Source organism: Mustela erminea, chromosome 5, assembly GCF_009829155.1.
Source record: "Mustela erminea isolate mMusErm1 chromosome 5, mMusErm1.Pri, whole genome shotgun sequence".
NCBI lineage: Eukaryota > Metazoa > Chordata > Mammalia > Carnivora > Mustelidae > Mustela > Mustela erminea.
The window spans coordinates 103,311,972-103,339,190 of record NC_045618.1 but is presented as its reverse complement, the minus strand read 5'-3'; the positions used below and the strand labels follow the sequence as shown (position 1 = coordinate 103,339,190).

The window sequence follows — 27,219 nt, the reverse complement described above, 5'->3', positions numbered from 1 at the left end:
TACTTCTTTTTTGGTAAGGGGAGGATCATACAAGTCCAGCTGACAAGAGTACTAACAGCTTTGTGAAGTTACTAGTTAAACTCCGTCTATATTCAAGTATATATCAAGTTCTTACTTGGTTTATACAGAATTGATTCAATCCTAGCAAAGTTAGGGTAATTTAAGTAAACCTCTGAGTTTTACTCTCAAGTCTGAAAGCTTAGATTTGATTTTAACCACAGCAAAAGTGATTATCTTCACTTCCTGCAAATGTAATCAACTTTTAAAATAACAGGCAAACATCAATTTTACATAAACCTTATTAAGGGTAGGAGAAAACTGCAATTGTTCATTCAATTCGAGTCTAAACCACAAATCCAAATTGTACTGTTATCTCTATTGTCAAATCAAGCCAAGAAAGCCTATTACAGACTGTAAGAAGTGAATGTGAACTTGCAGGATCCACTAAGGGGATACTCTGAAAATCTATCATCACGTTACTTTCAAGAAATTACAGAAATTATTTTCAAGTATGCTCCAAGGGTCACCTCTTAAATGAAGGAATAACCTTCAGGAAGTCAGGTGACAAGTATTATTTATCTACATTTTATACGCTAAGAGATGAAGATATTTAGGATTGAGTAATCTATTCAGAATTAAACAAAAAATAGACTCCACTTTTATTTGAAAAAGGATTAATGTACCCCAAATCCCTTTCCATTGGGTCATATCCATTAGTCTACACTTCTTAGAAGCCAATCCATTTAAAAAGTCACCTCCACTGTGTCAAATATCTTAATACACTAGAATGGCATAGGCAGACTCTTGTAGCATTGTTCATTTCTACTAGGACATTAAAAAAAGAAAAAAAAAACTTTGTGCTTTCTGTTCATTCTTTAGAAATAAAAATAATTGTAAAACTGATTACAGTTAAAACGAAAATTGTAAAGATTTTTTTTTTCCAAAATAGAAATAATAGTCTGTTTGATTTAACATCTTTCATTCATTTGGGTATTATTTAACATATAGGAGGTTTTTTTTTTTTTTTTTTTACATTTAAACATTGTTCTCCCTGTGTTGTCTCCAGAAATAGTTAAGTCTACTTTCCTGTGAAATTTACTCCACCAATCAATATATAACCTATTTGACTCATTATAAATAAAAGTGACAAAAAAGTTTTAAAATGAAAACTAAGTATATTTGTAAGAGATAGGTTTCAAGGTTTTTGTTTCAAAGGAAAAAACTGCTCTATTATGTGGGTCTATAAAATGATCCAAACTTCAGAGAGACAGGAAGTTGATAACTTGATTTGTCTTCTTAATGGCTTTGGCTCATGAATAAATGATAATGGTTTGTATTTTTCTTATAAAAAGAAATGGAATTTGTATGAGTCCTATTGGCCACATTTACTCTACTTTTTAAAGGATTTCTAATTACTTAGACATTCTTTATATTATTTATAATAAGTCACAACTTTAACTGAAAGCCATTCTTTGACCATTAGCTGAAATTCAGGAAAGAACACAGTTCTGTTCACCAAATCAATAAATCTAACCACAGGCTGACTAAAAGCTTCCTTTAATCTTCTTCCTTTAAATTAAACCATTCTCCCTATGAATTATTTAAGTGAATGGCATAGCTATAGAAAGATCACATAGGATTTTTCATACAAAAATGCTCCAGGATCCCAAAAAAATCCATTCAGAATATTTTAGGAATTAGAATATGAATCAAGATGCTATAGCTTAAAAAAAAAGAAAAAATGCATGGTGGTGGTGGTGGGATTGTCCTGAAAAGCTTGAGAAATAGAAAAGTCAAGTTTATTTCCTGATTAGTGCAGGATGATTCCCAAAGCGCAGTTAAGTGTCTGGTCCAGACCAGCTATTAGCAGTTAAGTAGTTCCCTTTCACTATCAAGGCTCTTCCCTGAGGTGATGCCTAAATTCTTAATTTTAATATTTTATCTTGTTTCTTTTAGCTCCATCTTCTCTCACCAATAAGCTCTAGACATTTCCACCATGCTGATGCTTTCTCAACTCTGGAATTTACACTTTTCAAATGCCCACAAACCTAGAGTTACAAAATTTATATTTAGATATATTTGTATCTTTCCTTACGTTCCTTTCATGACTTAGTCACTTTTGTTTTATATATTCCAATAATTACACATTTTACATTTTAAAAATAGGTTTGTGAATACTGGATGCTCTTCCAAATTTATCCCCACAAAGAGAAAGGTATTAACCTTTCTGAATTCCAATTCTTTAATGTTTTAAAAAATTAATTACTCTTTCCTTTTTCCTTCGTGGTTAACAATTCCCTTCTCAAGTCTTTATACTTGTACTTTCCATATTTCTTTTCACTCTAGCAAATACCAAAGGAAAAATACAAACCATTTCAGAGTAAATGAGTCTCTTCCCTGCTCTCATTTATTAGATCATTTACTTCAAGGATATATATATGGCAGTATTTTGAAAATGTTAACAGTTATTAATACCTTTAAGTTGAAAAAATAAGAAAGCCAAAGAAAATATATCACAAGCAACCAGTTTGAATATATGAAAAGCTACTCATATCTTGATTTTCATATAAACATTAATTTTTACCATTATAAAAGACAACATAATTATATTTCATTTTTTCTTTACAAAATTACTCTATAACAGAATATTTGTTAGCTAGTCATCCCTAAGGTTTTTCTGTACTGATAAAAAGTTACTTTTAAAAGAAAAATATTTAAAACAATAATTGTTTCACAGAAACAGAAAGTCTCATTATCAAATTCTGATAAAAAACTATAATCATGGGTAGAGTCTTACTACACTATTAGTGTTCTTTCACCAAAAATGGATATTTAGGAAGCAGTTTATTGGTAAATAAGACAAGCTTCTCAGTGATCTACAAAAAGTGTCACAATAAAGATGAGGTAGTATGAGACTTTTCTACTTTTGAAAAAGGGAAGTATCATCTTTAGAAGAGATATTTATCCCGATATCGGTGTTAATGATATCCTGAGCCTCATTACTCCACAGACAGGTGCCATAATTAGTAGTTACCCTACCTGGAATAAGACAATCTTGAGATCACTGAGAAAAAAAAAATGCTAGAAAATGGTAAGATATTTTCTTGATTTAATTTTGTTGTAACTGCTTAAAATGTATTTTAAAGCTACTACTGAAAAATGCCATCTTTATGTTTACAACAGAACTGCAGGAAAGGGAAATGCTACTTCAACATAAAAGCAATGATACTTAAACATCTGTTCTAACTTGGAAACTTGAGTCAAATTTCTTCCAATCCAGGTAGAAGCAGCTTCCTACCGGACCTAAATTAGCATCAAGAAATCAATTACTAGGAAAAAAAGAAAGAAAGAAAGAAAGAAATCAATTACTAGGATATTAAAAATGCCAATTTGTACAAAGGGCTAGACAGCTCACCAGAAGAAAAAACTGTCTGAGAAATTTATTATGCACTGACTCTTTAAAAAAGTGGAGTTAGATAAGGTATCACTCCATTTACCTTTATCATACTGGGATGACATTTCTAAAAATGCTTCTGTACTGGGATAGCAAATTTAAAATACTACTTCTAGTGCCTAGTGCTATTCAGTATGGTGTAAGCCATGTAGCTCGCAAAACATTTTTCCTTTTTTGAAGCCACAGTAAAGACATGTTAATTCTGAAGACAGGAATAATTATTTGAAACTTGAAAATCAAAACCAATATTAAGTTTCAAAAAACCGAGCTCCATGTTTTACTTCTTGAATCCTTAGTGAAGCTCACTTTAAAATAATGAAGACTACTTAGGTCCTCTTTGGTTACTGATGGAAATTTCTGGCTGTTTATAAAACCGTGGCATCTCTCCAAAATAACAGGCTCAGAGTTTCTATGAAAAGGGTAATCAGAAGAAATGCTTCATAAGTAAATACAGAAAAACCCCATAGTTGCTTTAATATGTTAGTAATTACTATACTAATAGTGTTATTATTTTTAAAGCTTCCAGCGAGAAAGGAACAATATTTGTTCTGAAGATAGCAACTCATCTAGGTTGAGTAAAAGACCTATTCAAAAATAAATGACCATGCTACAGTGTAGAAAATAAATTCACTTCCAAAAAGTCATGTTCTCATTTGATTCTTCCTAATCAGATTAATCAAATTTAGTAATACTGCTTTATAGTTAGTATTTAAAATGAAAACACTTCAAGTTTAATTTCAAACCATTTTGTTACCTTTAACATCCCTACTGTTTATTATTAAGGTACAAGACTCAATTACATTGATATGGATTGTGAATTACAACACACTCAGGTTAACTGAAGAATTTTAAAACAACTCGGGAAAGGGGGATGAGGAAACTGTATTTTATGTATAGGGATGCCAATGGCATAGGTTAACAAGGGAACATGTAGGAAAGGACATAAGCTTATTTTTAAAGGAAAGTACGAAATATAGATTACTTAATTGTATTTGCAATGCCTACCAAATTTCAAATATCCCTGGACCTTAAGCAAATTACAATTAAGAAAAAAAATTAAGTATACAATCTATCTGTAAAACCAAAAACCAAACACCTGGTCAAAAATATTCATTAACCCCTAGTGTGTAACTTTAAACAATTAGTTTATCTTAAGAAAAATAAACTGATCTGGAAGTAAAATTTAGGGCAGAGATTTATTTTAGATTTGAACTGCCCTTGTAGAAAAATTCAAAGTGACATAAGAAAAATAAAATATTAAATGAAAATATGTATATATAATCATTCCCATATTCCTACACATTCCCTAGCATTGTTCTGGTGCATCAATCCTGAGTACTCTAACTTTTGATTTATAGTGATATTCCTTCAGATATAATTTCATAGAAGAAGGAATTGGAAGGGCATCAATGCCATCATAAGTTGTACAGTTACAAATAACTGTTCTGCATATATGCTGCAAGGAAAAGGGGAAAGTCCGAATTAAAGGAGTGGATAAAAGTGGTTCAAAGAACATACAGGCACTTGGGTCCTTATAATGTTCTAGGAGCCCAGTAATGTCAGGAGAATGGAAGACACAAGGATCATGTGCATCAAAGCTAAAGTTGTGATTCCATTGTTCAATTCTAGCATGAAGAGAACGACTATAGCGTCTAAAACTGACTGAGAATAAATAGTCTTCCTGTGCTGAGTCTCGAAGTAAAAAGGTACCCTCTGGTTTTCCCTCTAGTAGAGCTTCAGCTGCATATTTATCCATAACTCCCCAGTAACATGGATTGTTATTGATCTGCAGGAGGTCTGGTACAAGACAGTGGACATAATCAATCTGGGTATGGTACTTAGGAGGTGTTTCCAACTGCAGGATTTCTTCATCCATTTCCCATTTGGGTTTGTTTCTTTTCCTGGAACTTGTGCAAAGTGTAATAATTTCATCATCCGAATCCATATCACTATCTTCTATACTGTTATTTGAAAGCAGGTTCATCACAGAGCCAGTCATGGGACCACCTCTACATGAAGAAGCACTGTTGGTGGTTATGACACAGGGCTGAACATTGGTTTGTGAGAAGCAGTTTACCTCTTCTTCCACGTTTCTTCTTTGTTTTAGCTGACTATCCCTCAGTTCACTCTGAGACGAGTCTGTGCTTACCCATTCACTGGATTTGGAATTTATAGGAGCAGTGTGTCGTTTAATAAAGTGCCACCTAAAGGCTAAATCTGATCGAGGTGGGAAAGGACACTTATCTAACATGAGTTCACTGATATGAATTTTCCTTTTAGATGGAAGCCCCGAAGAGTGCCGACCACTACAATTCTTTATTGGAAAACACTGCCCCACGGCATCTTGCAGTTTCTGTTTAAGAGAGCGGCCTAAAAATCTATGCCCACAGGAATGATCTAAATCCAACTCGATAGATGAACAGCTGTGCTTCCTTTCTTGGCTCCTTAAAGGAACTTCAGTTTTCTCTACAGCATTCACTGTTTCAGCATCTGAACAACTTTCACTCTTTTTTGACCAAGATAGTTTCTTTCCACTCCACACATAACCGTCCTTTCTGTCAGCACTTCTACTTCGACTAGTTTTGGGCCTCACATCTACATTTTTGCTAATACTTTCACTATTTTCTGCCATTTTAACAAGTTATCCACAAATTCCAGTGTTATAAATACTGCTTTTTCAGTTTTTCCAGCAGGAAGTTTCTTCTGGGCACTCTCTGGATATATCTAAAGGAAAACAAAACAAAACAAAACAGCAGTCATTTGTCATTCACTTCTTTTTTCTTAAATTTTTTTTGATAGAAAGAGAGACCACAGGAACAGGGGAGGGGGAGAGGGAGAGAGAGAATCCCAGGCAGGCTCCATGCTCATGATAAGCAAGTGGGCAGGGGTGGGGTAGGGGTGAGGGGCAGAGACGGGGGAGAGAATCTCAAGCAGACTCCACATTGAGCACTGAGCCCAACATAGGGCTTGATTTCCTGACCATGAGATCATGACCTGAGCTGAAACGAAGAATCAGACAAAGTTTAACCAACTGAGCCATCCAGGCATCCAATTGTCATTTACTTCACACACAGTAGTTTCTATTTTAAGCCCCAATCAGACATAAGATGAAAAAGCATAACTAGTACATGAACAAGATAAGAATACTGGATATGTTGGAAGACAGTTCCAGGATATTTTGTTTTCACTTAAATGATCTGCTCTTCTATATACTATAATTTCATAGTGCCCAGGAGTCAAGAATATACGTTCTTTTCCTACAGTTAATTTTCAATGTAGGTTGGAAAAAGTGAGGCCGCCTCTTAGTCCAACTGTATGCTCAAAATATGAACAATTGCTAGTCTTGAGGTATACCTTATGTCAATCTCTCCTCCCCTTATTTTTATTTCACAGCAGACTAGTCAGTGAATTGATTACAAGAGGTAGAAATACATGAGTTGGTGTTTGAGAACCACTACCCTGTAGTTCCCTCAACCTCCCTCTCCTTGCTTTGTTTCCTATTGATTGAAAATATAAACTTTAAGTTCTAAAAGCTGTTGAGAATTAATAATCACCACTGAACAAAAGGAACGTCATGCAAGCATTCCCAATGCAGTTTTGTCAACTCATTTCAGTAAATGGTCAATTTCACTATCAGTCTGGGCAGTTTTTAGAAAATAAGGAATAGGATAAAAAAATAAAAAATCTGTTACTTTACACATATACCCTTGTATTTTTCTTGGTAATCTTGAGAAACAAGCAGTTAAATTTCTATAGAGCAATGACTGTCTTATAAAATTGGCTACAGGGGCACCTGAGTGGCTCAGTGGGTTAAAGCCTCTGCCTTCAGCTCAGGTCATGGTCCTGGGGTCCTGGGATTGAGCCCCACATTGGGCTCTCTGCTCAGCAGGGAGCCTGCTTCCCCCCCCTCCTCCCCACCTGCCTCTCTGCCTACTTGTGATCTCTGTTAAGTAAATAAATAAAATCTTTTAAAAAAATAAAATAAAATTGGCTAGATACATTAGAATTAAACAATGTGAAGCACTGAGTTTTATTAAGACTAATAGTAATGATTGGTTATAGAGGGGATTAGCTTAACTATTCTTACGTGGAATTTTTTTTTTTTTTAAAGATTTTATTTATTTATTTGACAGAGAGAGATCACAAGTAGGCAGAGAGGCAGGCAGAGAGAGAGAGAGGAGGAAGCAGGCTCCCCGCTGAGCAGAGAGCCCGACGCGGGACTCGATCCCAGGACCCTGAGATCATGACCTGAGCCGAAGGCAGTGGCTCAACCCACTGAGCCACCCAGGCGCCCTCTTACGTGGAATATTAAGCCCAGAATTGGGATTCTGTAATCCTAAATAAGGATTTTATAATCTCAAATATTATGCAAATGAAATTTGAATTTGGAGACTTTACAATTAAGTTTCTGATTATGTCAGAGAACATCAGAATCCCACCAGTCACGTAAATGTTTAGAGCCACCTGAATGCATTTTCAAAGCAACAGGATTTTTCAAGCAAGCATCTGTAGTAGCAAATAAGACTGGCAAGTACTTAAAAGTGTGAACTAATGAATCAGACTTGCCAAATAAAATACTCCATTTCTGAACGCTGAATAGCACCTGGTGATTATACAGACTATTTTGTTTAGTGAGCTCACTAGTGAATACTCATTTAAAATCCATAGGGAAAGTATTTTTAAATCTAATTTTGGGGGATACATCATCATTTATTATACCAAAATTATATTCAACATTATGCTTTAGCTGTTTGTTGACTAAGTTCCACTGAACAAAAATAAACAAGAAGGCAACAAAGTAAGCTGAAGAATATGAAGAGTCATTGATTAGAAGAGACACCTGTTATTAAGAGCTTATACTTAAACATATTTTTCAAGATAAAAAAGTAATAAAGGAGCCCTAAGCAGACCTTTTTCATTAATACTACGTAGTGTCTACTTTTTTTATTCAGTTCTGAAAAATATGTAAGATCTGAAATGCCTGGTGATCTACTAAAAAAATACCCAAAGAGCAGTTTATTAAACTCTATAAGCAACTTTACTCCACTGAATATAAACTCCCTCAACTTGCCTATTAACTCTACCTTGTACCATTTCTTCTTTCACTTCTATTATCAAAGATAAGCTCCCTATCTCTGATCTTGATGGCATTCCCATCTTTACCAGGGCCTGCTTCAGTTTTTCTCTCTCAAGTTCTCTCTGCTGTCAGTAACAACCAAGTCTCCTATAAAATTGTTTAGTGATTCTAATGCTTCCTTTAGCTACTACACCTGCTGCTTTCCATTACTAAATTTGTTAGTGAATATTGTAACTTCATTTCCCCTCAAAATGAGAACAGCTTTTTGTTTTCTTCTGATTGTAAAATAAGTAATTGTTTGGTTTGAAATGGCCAAGTGAAAATCTTTTTGCTCTATCCTCTCAGAAGTCAACCTAAAACAAGGAAAAAATGAGAAAACACAAATCTTATCTTTGACAAGACTAGCAGATATCTACAACTTGAATCACAAAACATGAGGACAGAATATGAATGGAGGAGCAGTAAATAACTCAGCAGCTGAGAGCTGGGTAACACTAGGCACAGAGATGACAGGGATGAGAAGCAAACCAACAGAGTAAGCAAAGTCCAGGACTCTGAGGCACCAGAGGATACAGAAGTGGGTGGAGAACAGGGTGGAAAATATGCATAAGTACAACTGGATCTCTCCATTTTTTACTCCTACACTTAGAGGAGATGGGATATTTATCATTTGGGGAAACGGAACTAGCGAGGCCCAGAACTCTGGATATCAGACATAGAGGGCAGAGGGGAGGTTTGGAACAAAAATCAGAATGAAAGCTCCTACTTCCTTTTTCCATCCAACACCCAAAACTCCAGCAGCCAGACTTACACCTCCTAATAGGGGACTAAAAGATACTTTGCAGAAGAAACAGAATGGCCAAAGAGAAAAGACCTCTAGATGCTGACAGCTGGGACTCCACCAATAAAAAGCTCGGGGGGAGGTGCCTGGGTACCTCTGTTGGTTGAGTGATCCAAGAGTGGACTCTTGACTGTGGCTCGGGTCATGAGCTCAGGATCAAGTCCCTTGCCAGGCTCCGTGCTCAGTGGGGAGTTTGCTCCAGATTCTCTCTCTCCCTCTTCCTATGCCCCTCCCCTGACGTATACTCTCTCTCTCTCTCTCAAAATAAATAAATGAATCAAAAAGAACAAAATAAAACAAATAAAACTGGAAGACCCACCCAAGCATGCAGAGAAGCTTGCCAGTCCACAAGCCCCACCTACTCACACACACAGCTGTCGGGCAGCATTGTTGTGCTTCATTCACTCCACGATATGAATGAATAGTCACAGGTCATCAGATTTTTGAGGAAAGCCTCTAACATGAACAATAACAGTTTTAGAGACTAAAACTAAAAGCTTAGAGAAAACAATAACCACAAAAAGAGCAGAAAATAAAATTAATTTCTTCCAAGTTAAGAGAAGATATCACACCTACGAATAAGTAAGAGGCATCTGGGACAATTGGAGAACAAGAAAGTTTTGTAAATTAAAAATATGATTACAGAGATAAAATATTCAATAGGAAAGTTGGGAGAATAAATTGAGGAAGTAACATGAAATAGGAAAAAAATGGTTTATTAGACACAAAAGGTAAGAAAACTTAGAGGACCAATATAGACATTTCACAGAAAATAACAAAATGAAGAAGGGAAACTATGTTAGAAAATTTCTCAGAACCAAAGGATATGTGCATCCATACTGATAGAGTTCACTGAGTACCCAGCACAATGGGGGGGAATGCACACTGAGCTACATTATTCTAAAATTTTAGAACCCTAGCGATAAAGTGGAGACACTAAAGTTAAGAGGGCAGATGTCATGTTAAGTGTTCTTACCACAGTTAAATAAAGAAATAAATAAGTCCACACCCCAAAATAGATAAAAATTAAAAAACAGTCTTCCTGGGGCGCCTGGGTGGCTCAGTGGGTTAAGCCTCTGTCTTTGGCTCAGGTCATGATCTCAGGGTCCTGGGATCGAGCCCCACGTCAGGCTCTCTGTTCAGCAGGGGGCCTGCTTCCCCCTCTCTGTCTGCCTGCCTCTCTGCCTACTTGTGATTGCTCTCTCTCTGTCAAATAAATAAATAAAAACTTTAAAACAAAACAAATCTTCCTGAGGAAAAAAGGTCACAAAGGATTGTAAATAAATGGCATCTGGCTTCTCAACAGTAACACTGGAAGCCAGAGGCTAGTTTTGGAAGATGGAAGCTACTTTCCAACTTTGAAGAGATAACCAGCCAAATTATCCATCAAATATGAGGATAAATTAAAGAAATTTTCAGATATGCAAAGCATTAACAATTTTACCTCATATTGGAAGATACAGTCTTCTAAAATTAGAATGTACACCCACAACAAAAGACATAACACAGGAAATAAAGAGAGGAAATGTGAATTCTTAGGATGATGAAGAAGGAAAGTCTCTAGATAATAGGGTCTCCAGAGCAACTAGTTCACTTAACGACACATGGCTATAGGCTCCAAGGTGGAAGATCTTGAGGAAAAAAAAAAAAGAACAGACTTTTGGAAAATTCAATTGAGAACAATGCCAACAGAAGAAGAATTAGGTAATTATCAATTACACAAAAATTCAAGAGTTATACAAGAAAGTAGAGCTGTAAAACATCTGGCTCAGGACTGAAAATATCATTTACATATTCATCAAAACTGCAATATAAATGCAATTAAGAAAATGGAAAGATGGGACGCCTGGGTTGCTCAGTTGGTTAAGCATCTGCCTTCCGCTCGGGTCATGATCCCAGGGTCCTGGGATTGAGTTCTGCATCACGTTCCTTGCTCAGCGGGGAGCCTGCTTCTCCCTCTGCCTGCTGCTCCCGCAGCTTCCTGCTTGTGTTCATGCACACTCTCTCACTCTGACAAATAAATAAACAAAATCTTAAAAAAAAAAAACCAGAAAGAAAGGAAGGAGACTTAAAAAAAAAGAAAAAGAGACTAAAAGAGTTAAATCCTCATCTATCATAAAAGGAAGTCAAGTGACAATGTCTGATAACTGATGAATCAAGAAAGAAGTATTAGCATACGATTTAGAAATATAAAGGTAAATATCTGAAAAACAGTTAAAAGATTGAAAGTGGATGCCTTTGGATTGGGTAGGACTGTAGCATTTATATTATCTAATATTTCAATTTCATTTTTAACCTGGGTGCATATATCATTTTGATGAACATAAATAACCATAATTCATAGTCATGATTAATTCAAACTAAGCTTATAAATATGAAAAAAACAAAAACAAAAACAAAAACCCAAGCTATCCATAACCCTACCATTCAGCAGAAACCATTTTAACATTTTCAACATCTTTATGCATGGATATGAGAAGAATGCAGTTCCATAGCACAGTAATGGTGGCCACTAGCAGTATGGTTTGAGTCCAGTTTATTTTATACTAGCCACATGACTTGAAACCTCAGTGTTTTTCATCTATAAAATAGAGATACTGGGGATGCCTGGGTGGCTCAGTTGGTTAAGTGGCTGCCTTTGGCTCAGGTCAGGATCCCACTGTCCTGGGATCGAGTCCTGCATCAGGCTCCTTTCTCAGCCGGAGATTGCTTCTCTCTCTGCCTCTGCCCACCACTCTGCCTGCTTATGCTCTCTCTCTCTCAGACAAATAAATAAATAAATCTTAAAAAAAAAAAAAAAAAGATATTGATGCTATTGTATTCAACTGTTGGAGATTAAATGAAATGATGTATATAAAGTACTCAGCTCAGATCCTAAATGTATTAAGTAATCAATAAATGTTCTTATTTTTTTTTTAAAGAAACAGATTATACCTATATTATTTTATTAAAGCACATAAGCCAGTTTAATAGAAATTATTCCTGGGGCTCCTGGGTGACATAGTTGTTGGGAATGTCCAACTCTTGTTTTCTGCTCTGATTGTGATCCCAGCCCCATGTTCAGCTCCACATTCATCACTGTGTCTGCTTGAGATTCTCTCTCCCTCTTCCTGTCCCTCCCACTTGTTCTCTCTCTCTCTCAAATAAGTAAATCTTAAAAAAAAGAAATAGTTTATAATGACAACATGACAGAATACTTTTGTCTCTAGTCCAATTCTAACTTAAAAAGTTTATAAGCAAATAGAATTTTCAGGAGGATAACATGTTTCAGTGAAAAAGGATCAACATGCCAGATATAGCTGGAACTCAAGAGACACGAAGCTAGAGAACATTTTCTCCCAGAGAACTAATTTCCACCCTTATTCTATATAAGCTAACATGCCAACATAACAGATTTACTTTGACAAGGCTTACCAACTTGTACATAATAGTTACTAATAAATTAAGTATTCTCTGTATTTTTGGTTAACTGTTCTTACATGTGCTAATGCTGATGTCCATAAAATAATGTGACATACCATCGCCCTAGATGAATGTTCCATACATTTACTTGTACTTAAAGAGTTAATACACAGAAAATCTTGACTTAGTTTTATATGTATCTGAGAATTATAGCCTTCTATAAATTTTACATAGCTATTCTTTTGCTAGAAAACTGAGTTCATGCTTCAGAAGTCCCTCCCACTTTTATAAATTATGGCAAAAAATTGATTTGGTAAAACATACCATATCAATATATGGTCCAAAATGTCATTTAATGTTATAGTCTTCAAAGTAGTAAGAAAATTTAACTTCTACTTATATTTGTATAAACATTAGAAAAATTAAAATTCATTACTGTTGAATATATGCTTGGCAATGTTCCCATCACTCATTGTCAAATTACTTGTTGGATGGTGTCCTGTTCCTGAAGGAAGAGTGGGAGTTCCAAAAAGCTGAGGACCTGATGGCAGCCCTCTCCATTTCTTTGTTTACCTACAGTGAACTGTACCTGCTTCCATGTTGCTAGAATAGATTTGTGGATTATATTACCTTAAATAAAATAATCTTCACAATATTTGTAAATAGACACAATCACAGACATTTTATAACATATCATGTTGTTGAAATTGAAGGTGTTCTAAAATTGAGGATCTTTACTGGGATAAGTGGTTCTCAGAAGCTATTTAGCAGATATATTAAAAAAGAAAGGCAAAACAAAACATTTAGCTGGTTATTTCATGGTGTAGGTAACATCTTAATTACTAATAAAGTAACTGCTTAAAAAAGTTTGTGCTACAGAGAGATCTTTTTAGAAAAAAGATATTCAGAATTTCCTTCACTATTACGTGATTTCTTTACAAAAATGATGAAAATCCATTATATGTATAAACTCTCAAATCTTTACATTTAGAAAAATAATTTCTTTCTTTCTTTTCTTTTTTTTTTTTTTTTTTTAAAGATTTTACTTATTTATTTGACAGACAGAGATCACAAGTAGGCAGAGAGGCAGGTAGAGAGAGAGAGAGGAAGAGAAGCAGGCCTCCTGCTGAGCAGAGAGCCCGATGCGGGGCTTGATCCCAGGACCCTAGAATCATGACCTGAGCCGAGAGCAGTGGCTTTAACCCACTGAGCCACCCAGGCACCCCAGAAAAATAATTTCTTAATCTCTTCCACAAGTTTCATTAAAACTTAACTTTTTTTTTTTTTTTAAAGCGAGTGCATGCAAGGGGTGGGGAACAGAGCAGAGGGAGAGAATCTTAAGCAGGCTCCATGCTGTGTGGAGTCTGACATGGGGCTCAATCCTATGACCCTGAGATCATGCTCGGAGATGAAATCCAGTCAGACACTTACTAAGCTTAACCGACTTTTTGCCACCCGGGGGGGCAAACCTTAAAATTCTTTTTTTTCTTTTTCTTTTTTTCCAAACCTTAAAATTCTTTTTTTAAAAAAAGAATTATTTTTTTTTTTTAAGATTTTACTTATTTATTTGACAGACAGAGATCACAAATAGGCAGAGAGAGAGAGGAGGAAGTAGGTTCCCTGCTAAGCAGAGAGCCTGATGCAGGGCTCGATCCCAGGACCCTGGGATCATGACCTGAGCCGAAGGCAGAGACTTTAACCCACTGAGCCACCCAGGCACCCCCAAACCTTAAAATTCTTAAAAATAAGTTCAACCACAGTGTTCTCCATAAAAATAACAATTTTTAATGAGAACATTATTTTTACTGTTCTATTTTTAAAGACTAAAGATGAGTATTAGAAAAGTGTTTTGGTGTCTTGCCTATAGAAATAAAATCTAAATGTGAAAAAAAAGTGTTGGGTTCTGAATCTGAATGAATCCTTTCAAATAGCCTATCACTAGTACTTGGAATTTTACGAATTTCGAATAAATGAGGCAGAAGAGATTCAAAGTGATAAGAAAATGGCTTTATGGGGCACCTGGGTGGCTCAGTGGGTTAACCTTCTGCCTTTGGCTCAGGTCATAATCTCAGGGTCCTGGGATCGAGCCCCGCCGATGCGGGGGGGCTACATTCTGCCTACTGTGACCTCTCTCTCTCTCTCTCTGTGAAATAAATAAATCTTAAAAAAAAAAAAAATAAGAAAGTGCCTTTACTACCATTTTTTATGTAGTATAGAAATCAAAGATGATACTTTAAAGGGTGCTGACAAATCAAAGATCTTTGTTGGTAACTGCAAAGTTTTTTTTTTTTTAAGAGGGTGAAAAAAATCACTAGGGAGAAGGTTGCTTTGGCTCTTGATTCAATAATTAATTTTTTATGAAGGCAGCTAAATTACATTGCTCTGGGGAGTACAGAGTGACATCTTTAAAAATTATTATTTCTTTTTTAAAAAAATATTTAATTTATTTATTTGACAGAGATCACAAGTAAGCAGAGAGGCAGGTAGAGAGAGAGAGAGGAGGAAGCAGGCTCCCTGCTAAGCAGAGAGCCCGATGCAGGGCTCGATCCCAGGACCCTGGGATCATGACCGGAACCGAAGGCAGAGGCTTTAATCCACTAAGCCACCAAGGTGCTCCCCCAAATTATTATTTCTTAATGAGCAAGAGGCAAATATCTAAAAAAGCAAATTTATATAAAAGTCACTTTCAAGAAAGCAAGTTCTTAGATTCCAAGCAGTCATGTGATTCCAGCTTCTACTGCAAGGACAGTGAACCTAGAATAAATATCCAACATAGCCATTCTACTAACAAAGGTTTAAATAACATTTAATTAGGTCTATTGAATAAGGCCAAAGAGGTGATTTTAATTCAAGATTTCTACAGAAAATTGTTAAAAAGCCAACTATTAGGGATGCCTGTCTGGCTGGCTCAGTAGGCAGAGCATGAGACTCTCAATCTTAGGGGGTTATTATGAGTTCAAGGCCCATGCTGGGCATGAAGGCTCCTTAAAAAAAAAAAAAAAGGCCAATAATTAAAGGGTTAAACTTCATCTATCTGAAAAATTCATTGTATTCTCTATGACACTGGATACCAGAGCATTATTTTATGTATTAATTATTCACTGAACAATGACTTTATCTACAATGCATACCTAAGGCCAGAAGTCATGTAAATACTAAATTAAAATAAAATTGATCCTAAAATAATTATTTATTACACTACATAAAGAACTTATAAATAAATTATTACTCTGGTAGTAATTCAGCTCTGGGAATTTCCTGACCAAATCCAGGACTCCAAAGTTTACCTGCCATTATATGTCCCCAAACTGATCACAGACTATGATCAGAAAGCATTCTGATCATAGTTTGTGATAGCTCAATTGGACTGTATGGGTCATAGTCCTTAACATTTGATCATAGTTTGATACTTGAAGAGGATTCTGTGGAGACATTTAGAGTCCACAAATGGAATATACTGGACAGTAGATGACAATGAATTCCTTGAAATATTAAGGAAAAACACGAAAACCAGGTTTGTTCACATGAAAAAAAAATCTCAGCACTAAAAAAATGCTTTGTTTTGTTTTTCTCATTACAAGAGCAATATAGGTTCATTTTCCAGTAAATATTTTGGTGTCTGCCATTTTCATGCTATCAAGTCAGGGCTCATGGGACCTAACTGGAGTAATAAACAAACTAACAAAAGGAATTACTAATTAGTACTACTATATCCGCCTTCTCCCCATACTCTCCACTTACTTTCCCAATTATAGTTTGCTTATGCTGGTGTCTGCCAGCCTGTACTTTCATGGACACTAGTTCTAAAAGATGCTAATACACATTCTAAAGAGATAGGGGTTTCCTTGTTAAACAAGTTTAGGAATGGCTTCCCATCTGAACTACTACAATGCATATTTAGCAAAAGGTTCTGATAGGACCTTCAGTTAAGAAGCCTGCTAAGCCACAGTTTCCTGTACTTAGTCCACACAAATCCTTTTGGAGCAAATTTTAGAAGAAATATTAACTTGGGCTAATATTTAAATGATTGTATGTTCCCTGAACATGCCAGAGAGAAATGGCCAGGAACCTGTCACTGAACAAGAGAGAACAGAAAACTAAGAGCTGGCAGTACCTGGACTTTTAAAAGTGGAAGGACCTTAAAAGAATCCTAAAAACCAAAATATTTAAGATACATGATTCTAACTCTTTAGGGAATAAACTGGATTAAACAGACGTATTTTTTTCTTTCCAATTTATAATTTTTTAATTATAAAAACAATATATGCTCAGTAAAAATTTATGGAACATCCAGAAAAGTTTAAAAGTTTTAAAAAAACCTATAATTCAATTACCTAAAGGTAGTAAATTTAGACATTTTGTTCTAGTTTCTTGCAGTTTATTTTCCTGTAAGAGTAATTTAGTCTAAAAAGAAAATTTTAGGGATGCCTGGGCGGCTCAGGGGGTTAAGCCTCTGCCTTCGGCTCAGGTCATGATCTCAGGGTCCTGGGATCAAGCCCCGCATTGAGCCCCACATTGGGTTATCTGCTCAGTGGGGAGCCTGCCCCCCCCCCGCCCCGCCTGCCTCTCTGCCTACTTGTGATATCTGTCTCTTTGTGTCAAATAAATAAATAAAATCTTAAAAAAATAAAGAGAAAATTTTAATGTTTTAAACATCTATAAAAAATCAACAATCTAGTTTTTCACTATATTATATTTAAAAATGATAATGGGCAGATGAAATAGCATGAAGGGCTAAATCATCAAATACAGGCTAAAATCCAGACTTTGTCACATACTAGTTATATCATCTGATTTTAAAATCTCATTTAGCTTCAATTTTCACACTGAAAAATCTGGATAATGCAAGCTGCCTTATGTTTTTACCACCAGTATTTAAGATGTATGAAAATAGCATACATTGAGATTAATGAAAATGCATATTAGTTAGCTTCCAGGAGTACTCAGAACTTCTAATGTAAAATTAATTTCTAAAAATGAGAGGTGGGCAAGTGGCAAAATTAAAAAAAAAAAAAAAAGGAACAAAAGACAACAAAGGCCACATATAAGGCTTGAAAATCTGAGGCTGAGGGGGCTTCAGCATTTTTCTTTCTTTTTTTTTTTTTTTTAAGATTTTATTTATTTATTTGACAGAGAGGGAGAGAGAGTTCACAAGTAGGCAGAGAAGCAGGCAGAGAGAGGAGGATGAGCAGAAAGCCCGATATGAGGCTCAATCCCAGGACCCTGGGATCATGACCTGAGCTGAAGGCAGGGGCTTTAACCCACTGAGCCACCCAGGCACCCTAAACCTTTAATTATTATTATTATTTTTTAAGATTTTATTTATTTATTTGACAGAGAGAGATCACAAGTAGGCAGAGAGAGAGAGAGAGGAGGAGGCAGGCTCCCTGCTGAGCAGAGAGCCCGATATGGGACTCGATCCCAGGACCCTGAGATCATGATCTGAGCCGAAGGCAGCAGCTTAACCCACTGAGCCACCCAGGCACCCCTAAACCTTTAATTATTAAAAGATGTAGCTTCTTGCAGCACCTGGGTGGCTCAGTGGGTTAAGCTTCTGCCTTTGCCTCAAGTCATAATCTCACGGTCCTCTCAGGCTCTCTGCTCAGCAGGGAGCATCCTGGCCCCCATCCCCTCACCCCACCCCTGCTCCACCACCCACAGCCTCTCTGCCTACTTGTGATCCCTATCTGTCAAATGAATAAATAAAACCGTTTAAAAAAAAATACAGCTTCTAGCAAGCAAATTTAGTAAATACATAGATTTCAACAGAAAGAGTAGGCAAAGTTTCTTCTGATTATAAATTATTCTTTCCATTGTTTCATAATAATTACATTTCCTAAAAAAATTACATATCCTTATATTTAAGCTTGGGTGATAAGTTTTACCAATACAAGTTTTAATAAACTAGTATAAGGTGACTCTAGACTTAAAATGCTTTTGTGTCCTAATGTGTTTTACTAAATTCTAAGTTTTATGGCAACACTTATGATATGGAGGAGCAGTATGGTAGACTACCTTGAATCTGAAGGTAAAAGATCTGAGTTCCATCTCTCATTTTGACATTTGGTAGGAATGTGACTTTGGACAAACTATAATCTCTCTGAGTCGGTTTCTTCATCAATAAAAGTGTGAATATATCTGTCTTGCTATGTAAGGGTCCACTATCCAGGTGACAAAGTAATCAAATACTGTCACTGCCTCTAGCCACAAGAGCTGGATAGCTGGGAAAAGAACTTTTATTGTATTGTCTTTTATAACTTAGTAAGTTTACACATAGTCAAGTATTATTTACTCCAAAAATAAATTAAATAGGCCGGTAAGTTTCAGGACATCTTCAGAGATACACAGACCTTCAGATTTCTAAATTGCCTTTAGAAATTGCCGTTCTCCTCATTTATTTTTGAGAGTGAGAGAGAGAACACACACATGTCAGAGAGATGGGGGTTGAGGGGCAGAGGGAGAGAGAGAACCTTAAGTAGGCTCCATGCCCAGAGCAGAGGCCACTTGGGGCTCAAATTTCATGACCTGAGATGAAACAAGTTAGATGCTTAACTGACTGAGCCACCCAGATGTCCCTCTCTTCAGTTATTTTAACATTCTCTTCCAGCCTTATCTTTCACATAATTAGTGATTTTTACATCAAGTACATATTTTGTTGAAAATGCATTTTTAAAACTCCTTCCATAACACAACACTGGTATTTTTCTTAGATAAACTGAGTCTCTAAGAGTATATAATGTAGCTAATACTCATCACCATCAGCAGAATTGTAATATATTCGTGTTTTCTCATCCTATTGCTCTTGAGAACAATATTTGTGAGTGTAAGGACACTATAAATGGTCACAACAGAGCAAAGCTAACTAATCTTCATAGCAGTTTAATCTGTGATCTTGGTGTCATTTTCAGGGAGTTCATTCAGCTACCCACTCCTATGAGACACCCACTGTTAATGATAAATAAATCCATTTGGAAAATTTTGACAGCCACAACAGATTTTTTTTAAAGGCTACATTATCCTAAATAACCACACTATCTTGCTAACATTTAAGTTACTTGCATTTCATTACCACACTATCTTGTAAATGTTGTTTGAATGTCTGTTTCCATCAAGACCATGAACTCACTGACATTAAAATTTGTAGGCATTTGACTGAAAGAGAAATGTAATACCAGCAAAAGTAAGAGTTTATCTTTTAATACTTGAAAACTTTTACAGGATAATGATTTAAACAAAAACAGTCTATTTTAAATAAAAGCACTAACTACCCACCCAAGGTACCCTGTTAATAACACTAGACATTAGTAACAATTAGTTTTATACATCCACGAGTATCTTCTATACACTGTAACAATACATGGAAGCAGATATCTCCATTTTAGAAATAAGAAATCTGACATTCAGAAAAAGTAAAGCATATTCAAGGTCATACAATGAGTAACTGAGTAATTAAAACCTGGGGCTGTTTGACTCTAAGGCCTAAGCTCTTTCCATACATATGAAATCTGTAAAGGAAATTTTTCTTTAACCTATGGATTAAATGGCTTGATTGCTAAGACAGAGTTAAGGGAGAGAAATATAGATACCATTCATAGTTTAATTATTTTTTAAAAAGCATTTTATTTATTTATTTGAGAGACAGAGAGAGTACATGAGACTGAGGAGGGTCAAAGGGAGAAGAGGACTCCCTGCTGAGCAGGGAGCGAGATGTGGGCCTAGGTCCCAGGACTCCAGGATCATGACCAGAGCTGAAGGCAGTCACTTAACCAACTGAGCCACCCAGCCATTCATTCACGTGGCCATGAATGGCCACAAAGCCATTCATAATTTTAAAGTCACATAGTGTTATAGATGTCATAGTTAGGGCATTTTATACCTATAATTCCTGTTCCAATTTACAGATTTTTTTTATGCTGAGCTCTGAATAGTACGGCCTTGAAATCTCATCAAGATATATTCAATATAGAGACAAATATTATCAGAGTTCCACTTCAATCCCATAGTCTATCCAGTGATATTTACTTGGATAAAAAAAAAATTACATATCAGTCTATCTAAAAATTAATGAATGATCTCCAAATAAAATTAAGTCACTCAGAAAGAATCATCTCAGGTATCTTTTGCCGTTGTGGGAAATCCACAATAGTTTGGCTATTTTTCCACAAATTCCAAGTTCACTTTCAGCCAACCATTTTTCCTCTTCATTAACATACCAAACTTGAGTATCTAGGAAGCCTATGTGGAACCCTAGTACTCCAAACAACCTTCACAGAATGCCAAGACAGGAAGAACAATAGCACCGTTTGTGTTAACTGTGCAACTTTTCACAATGGAACTAGGTTGAAAAACAATGGGGAAATGTCTACACCAGAAAAACGTCTCCCTTAGTTCATAAATTAGTGTCCGATGCAGACTAGAAGGTGGGTACCACAAAAATATGTAACTGTGAGGGTATTCATCACACCCGTCTACCAACATGGGAGAACACGGGGACACAATCAAAGCATGAACTTAATAGCCGAGACCTTGGTTCAGATTGTAAGGCGCGAACTAAGTATTCAACAATATTCTTTAGTTCTGGCTCTTCCTTTAGCTCTAAATACGCAGTTCAGAGAATTTTAGGTGGGGGAAGGGGGAAACCCAAGTTACTTTCTTCTTAAGGGATATATGTAGAAGGTCCCCCCCCCCCCCCCAATAAGCATTAATGTGCAGGCCATACCTCTTGGAACTGAGAATTGAGATGAAAATCTTCCCTCCTTTATCTCTATAGAAACGACAAGGTAAGGACACGAAGGATGCCAAGATTAAAGGTTTGGGAAGGGTCTCGGTCTCCTTGAGAGAAGATGCTCAAAGACCTCATTCTCTAACTGGGCCCCAAGGAGGAGCTGGACACGTTCAGCTGCACTCGGATATGGTTTCATGTTAGGAGAGGCTGGAAGGCGACAGCCGACCCCAGTCGGCAAAGCCAGGCAGCAACCACCCTTCCCCCACTCACCTCTCAGACCGCAGCTTAACTGGGGCTGTCCGAGAAACTGCCGCCATCACCATCGCCATCCCTCTTGAGTGCTCGCTAAGGTGGAGAAGGGAGGCCCAGCCACTTCTGCACCTCGTGTAGGTCCGAAAAGGCCGATGCCTTTGTGCAAGCCCCCACCCGTCGGCGCTGAGTTCCTGTCTCACACATTGCGGTCACCGCCTCCACCTACTCCCAAGGCGCTGCCATCACTTCCGTGTTCGGCACCCTCCCTTTCTTTCTCACTCCCCTAGCAACCGGCTTTTTCTTTCACAGGCGGCGCGCCGCTGACGCCACCACCCGGCGACTTCGGTCCCGCCCGGCGCTGGGCGTGGGCGAGCGGGCGCAGGCGCAGTGTAGCGAGCTCGCCAGAGCGCGGGAAGCGGCGCTCGGTTGGCTCTTGCAACGCGTTTTTCAACAGTGGAGGAGGTCGGTCCGGTTGGTGAGTACTCGTTCCCGCTGCCGGTGCCCGTGTCGCGCACCGAAGGGAAGCGTGTCCTTTTCCCGGCTTATTGTCTGGCAGACCCTCTACTATATCTTGTTTGTGCCACCAGGGTGGGGGGAAAGGGGCCGCCGGAGACTAACTTCCCTTCCCCATCAGTCACTGTCTTTCCTCACCTTTAAAATAATATTAGCTTTTATAAAATATTTTTAGGTAGGTAGAAGAAAAGATGCCTGCCACCCAGAAGCCGATGAGATTTGGACATACAGAGGGACACACAGATGTCTGTTTTGATGATTTGGGGAGGTAAGGTGCTTGGAAAAACAAAAACAGTATTTCGGGTGTAAGTATTAGCACTTTTGTTGTTTTAAGGTAGATAAGTAGTCAGCCTAAAATGACTCACCCAGGTAGAGAGAAATAAGGCTGAAATCTAAAATGGCACACATATTTTCCTTAGATTTATTGTTCAATTCGGACCGACATGGTAGTTAACTAGTATCTCGGAAAAGCGAGTGTAAAATCATATCTCCAGACGAGTTGGAAAGATGTGACCTTTCCCCCGTATTTTTCTTTTGTTGCCTTCCTCTCTGCGTCCCACATTATTTTATGGTCAAATCACCTACTTGTCAAATTCAGTGGCCTGTTCTATCTTTCTGGTATTGTATCTTTCCGTGGCGTTTGTAATGCTATTTCATTTTTTCATTGTTGTTTTTAACCTTTTGACGGCTTTTTTAAAAATTAATTTATTTTTAAAATTAACATATAATGTATTTTTAGCTTTCAGAGGTCGTGGTTGGTGATTCATCAGTCTTTTTTTTTTTTTTTTTTTAAAGATTTTATTTATTTATTTGACAGAGAGAGATCACAAGTAGGCAGAGAGGCAGGCAGAGAGAGAGAGAGGGAAGCAGGTTCCCCACTGAGCAGAGAGCCCGATGCGGGCCTCGATCCCAGGATCCTGAGATCATGACCCCAGCGGAAGGCAACGGCTTAACCCACTGAGCCACCCAGGCGCCCAGTCTTTTTTTTTTTTAAGATTTTATTTATTTATTTGACAGAGAGAAATCACAAGTAGTCGGAGAGGCAGGCAGAGAGAGAGAGAGAGGAGGAAGCAGGCTCCCTGCTGAGCAGAGAGCCCCATGCGGGACTGGATCCCAGGACCCTGAGATCATGACCTGAGCCGAAGGCAGAAGCAGCTTAACCCACTGAGCCACCCAGGCGCCCCTTTTTTTTTTTCTTTTTAAAGATTTTATTTGTTTATTTGACAGAGAGGGAATACAAGCTGGGGAAGTGGGAGAGGGAGAAGCAGGCTTCCTGCTCAGCAGGGAGCCTGATGCCTGACTCCATCCCAGGACCCTGGGATCATGACCTGTACCAAAGGCAGACGCTTAACCACTGAGCCACCCAGGCGCCCCAGTGATTCATCAGTCTTATATAATACCCAGTGCTTGTTATATCAGGTACCCTTCTTAATGTCCATCACTCAGTTACCCCATACCCCCTTTTGATAGCTTTTTTCCCAACTTATTTCCTCTGCTTGATTACTAAATTGTGATATTTCCCCAAAACCCTGGTCTCTTTTACCTTTTTAAGTTTCATTCCTCTGCAGTAATGTCCAGTTGTGTGGCTTCCACGGTCACTCCTGTGTTGATTCTTTCACTGAAAAAAGTACTTGGGTGTCAAGTCTGGTGGAGGCTAGAGGCACAGTAGTACAAAGCACAATCTATTCCTTAATTGACCTTGAAGTCTTTTTAAATTGACATACATTGAGCACAAATTAATCACAAAGCAAATGTGTGTTTAGAAATAAGTGATAGGTGCAATGATAAGTATATTTGAAGGGAAGTTGATACAGCTTGAGGAAGCAGGGAAGGTTTCTCTGAGGGGTTGTTTCTTGAGATGAGATCTGAAGATTGAGTAGACGTTAGGGAGTAGAAAGAGATGGGGTGGTGATGGCAGTGAGGTGGTAGTGGTGGCATTCCGGACAGAGGAAACACTGCAAAATTCCAGTGGGGGTAGGGACCATGCTCAAAGGACTGAAAGAAAGCTAGGGATGCCAAAATGTAGAGTGTGATACGGGGGCTGATGAGAGATGAATCTGTGAAGGTAGGTAGCGGTTATCCTAGCCAGGACCTTCTGTACCTTATTAAGGAATCTTAATATGATAATATTAGAATAATGTTTATAATATATATTTATATGTATTTATATGTTACATAAAAATATATATTTATAATCTATATTATAATAATAATATAATAATATTTTTATTCTAAAAGCAGTAGGAATATTTTAAAAATTTGAAGCAGAGAGATGTGACCAGACTCTTGTTTTTGAGAAGTTACGTGGAGGATGAATTGGAGGAATAGAAGTAGATGCAGAAAGACTGGGATCAGTATTACTCTGATAGAGTATGATGGAAGCTTGAACTAGAGAAGATGTGTATGGAAAAAAGGATACAATCAGGAAATACTTAAAAGGTAGAATCAATAGGGTGGATCAGACATTAAAGATGAAGGAGAGGGAGATGTATGGGATAATGTGTATGTTTCTGGATGTAACATTTGGAGAAATGATAGTGCCATTCACAGATATCTGAAATGCTTGGAGAGGAGATTATTTCAGAGGTAGAATGAGAGTGGAGATTAGGAGTTTACATTTGGACATTTAGAATGTTTCTTTGAGATCAATTAGAGATGTAGACAGTTGGATAAAATGGGTTGAAAGCTAAGAGAAGTAATAAATGTAAGCTAGAAACAGAAATCTATATGGTTTTTTAAAAAAATATTTATTTATTATTAGAGTGTGAGAGATCACAAGCAGGCAGAGTGGCAGGTACAAAGAAAGGGAGAAGCAGACTCCCCACTGAGCAGGGAGCCTGATGTGGAACTTGATCCCAGGACCCTGGGGTCATGACCTGAGCTGAAGGCAGACTCCTAACCGACTGAGCCACCTTGGCACCCTAGAAATCTATTTTTGCTGATGTTTCCTGGAGTTCAGGATTGAGGTCCAGGCTGGAAATCTACATGTGGAAGTTGTCAATAAGTAGATATTTAATGCTATGAACTTTGAAATCGCCTAGGGATAGAGTAAATGTAAAGGAAAAAGGTTCAAGGGCTAAGCTCTGGGACACTCCAAAACATTTAGAGATCAAGTTGGAGAGGAAGATCCAGCTAAGGAGACTAAGAAAAGGTGACTGGAAAAGCAGAAAATCAAGAGACAAGAATGATGTCTAGAAGGCAAATGAAATATAAACTTTTTTTTTTTTTAATTTTGTTTATTTATTTGACAGAGATCACAAGTAGACAGAGAGGCAGGTAGAGGGAGAGAGGGGGAAGCAGGCTCTATGCTGAGCAGAGATCCCGATGTGGGACTCAGTCCCAGGACCCTGAGATCATGATCCAAGCCGAAGGCAGAGGCTTAGCCCACTGAGCCACCCAGGTGCCCTGAAATATAAGCATTTTAAGGAGAAGGAAATAATAAAGTGGGGCGCCTGGGTGATTCGGTTGTTAAACTTCTGCCTTTGGCTCAGGTCATGATCCCAGGGTCCTGGGATGGAGCCCTGTATCAGGCTCCCTGCTCTGGTGGAAGCCTGCTTCTCCTTCTCACACTCCCCCTGCTTATATTCCCTCTCTTCTTGTATCTCTCTCTGTCAAATAAATAAATAATTCTTTTTAAAAAAAAAGGGAGAGAAGTAATAAACTATGTCAGATGGTGGTGGGTCAAGTTGAGGACTGAGAATCCACCATTAGATTTAGTGATATGGAGGCACTGGATGATCTTGAGCTTTTTAAATGGAGTGGTAAGAATGAAAACCTTGTCTCAGTAGATTCAAGAAAATGGAAAGGAAGGAACTGGAGTTCGTAAGGATGACACATAAAGAGCAGGGGTAGTTGGATAGGAATTTGAGGTCAGGAAAGGTCTTTGTTTTAAGGTGAGAGATACAGTATATGTAGAGTGGGGATGATCTGACAGAGAGGGATAAGTTGATGTTAGAATAGAAAGAGGGAGAATTGCTGGAGTGGTAGCCTTCAGTAGGTGAGAGGGGCTACGGTATAGTGCATAAGGGGGAGACAGTGGCCAAAGGTAAGAGCATGGTCAAATTCACAAGTGGAAGGAAGGAGCAACTAAATGGGATGGGGCGAACATGCAGCCAATTTCTGTAGACTGCTTCTGTTTTCTGAGTAAAAGAAGAAGCAAAGTTAAGAGTGGGAGGCAGTAAAGGTTTGAAGAAAGAGGAGTATATATGAGATAGATGTTCAGAAGAGAAGAAAAGCTGAAAGGCCTAGGGAAATGTTAGGTGGAATACTGGGCAGCACTAAGCCTACTTTAGGTTAGTGATCACAAATTTAAAGTGAGACCAGACAGCCCAGTTATGTGTTTTTCTCTAGCTGTGTTTAGCTCTGCAAGTGCAAACTTTTTTTTTTTTTTTTTTTTTAAAGATTTTATTTACTTGTTTAAGGAAGAGAGAGAAAGAGAAAGAGCACACAGCAGGGGCCCTGTAGTGGTGCTCGATCCCAGGACCCCAGGATCATGACTTGAGCCAAGGGCAGAGACTTAATCAACTGAGCCACCCAGGCGCTTCAAGTACAAATTTATTAATAGGCATAGATAGGGAATTTGCCAGGTAAGTATGACACAGTGAAGAAGGGTCAGAGTTTGAGGATGAGGTAAAGGAGTGATCTGAAGGACAGACTGGAATCTAAGCCAGATTAGGAGGGATGTGAGAATTTGAAGGGAGTGAGAGAGTGTGAGGAAGTAGTTTCAATAGATTGTAGATCCTAATAGAAGTAAAAAAATTGTTGAAGTTAGGATATTAAGGGTATAAGGTGAAAAGATAAGTGATTAGGGTGATTGAAATTGAAGTTATGAAGCAGTTGCAATATTGATAAAGACAAAATTTATGCTATGACCATGGGGGTTTGAGGATGAGGTGGAAGACAAGGTTTGGTGTAAGTCTTTGTCTATATGGATACTGATAATACTAAGAATTATG

At 37.5% G+C, this 27,219-nt stretch overlaps 2 protein-coding genes across 2 annotated transcripts in view; one reads left to right on the top strand and one right to left on the bottom strand.

Annotated features, from left to right (window-relative positions):
- Positions 1 to 1,724: 1,724 nt before the first annotated feature.
- Positions 1,725 to 22,076, bottom strand: SOCS4 (suppressor of cytokine signaling 4). Its single transcript, XM_032344280.1, has 2 exons — positions 21,770 to 22,076; positions 1,725 to 6,178 (listed from the first exon to the last, which is right to left on the bottom strand). The coding sequence occupies exon 2, from the start codon at positions 6,084 to 6,086 to the stop codon at positions 4,761 to 4,763; it is 1,326 nt and encodes a 441-aa protein (XP_032200171.1). The 5' UTR covers positions 6,087 to 6,178; positions 21,770 to 22,076; the 3' UTR covers positions 1,725 to 4,760.
- A 29-nt stretch (positions 22,077 to 22,105) lies between these two features.
- WDHD1 (WD repeat and HMG-box DNA binding protein 1) overlaps positions 22,106 to 27,219 on the top strand; it is a 67,600-nt gene continuing 62,486 nt past the window's right edge. Inside the window, exons 1-2 of the mRNA XM_032344277.1 lie at positions 22,106 to 22,226; positions 22,440 to 22,532. Of these exons, the coding sequence (XP_032200168.1) occupies positions 22,456 to 22,532 (77 nt within the window). The 5' untranslated portion in view covers positions 22,106 to 22,226; positions 22,440 to 22,455. The remainder of the gene's footprint in view (positions 22,227 to 22,439; positions 22,533 to 27,219) is intronic.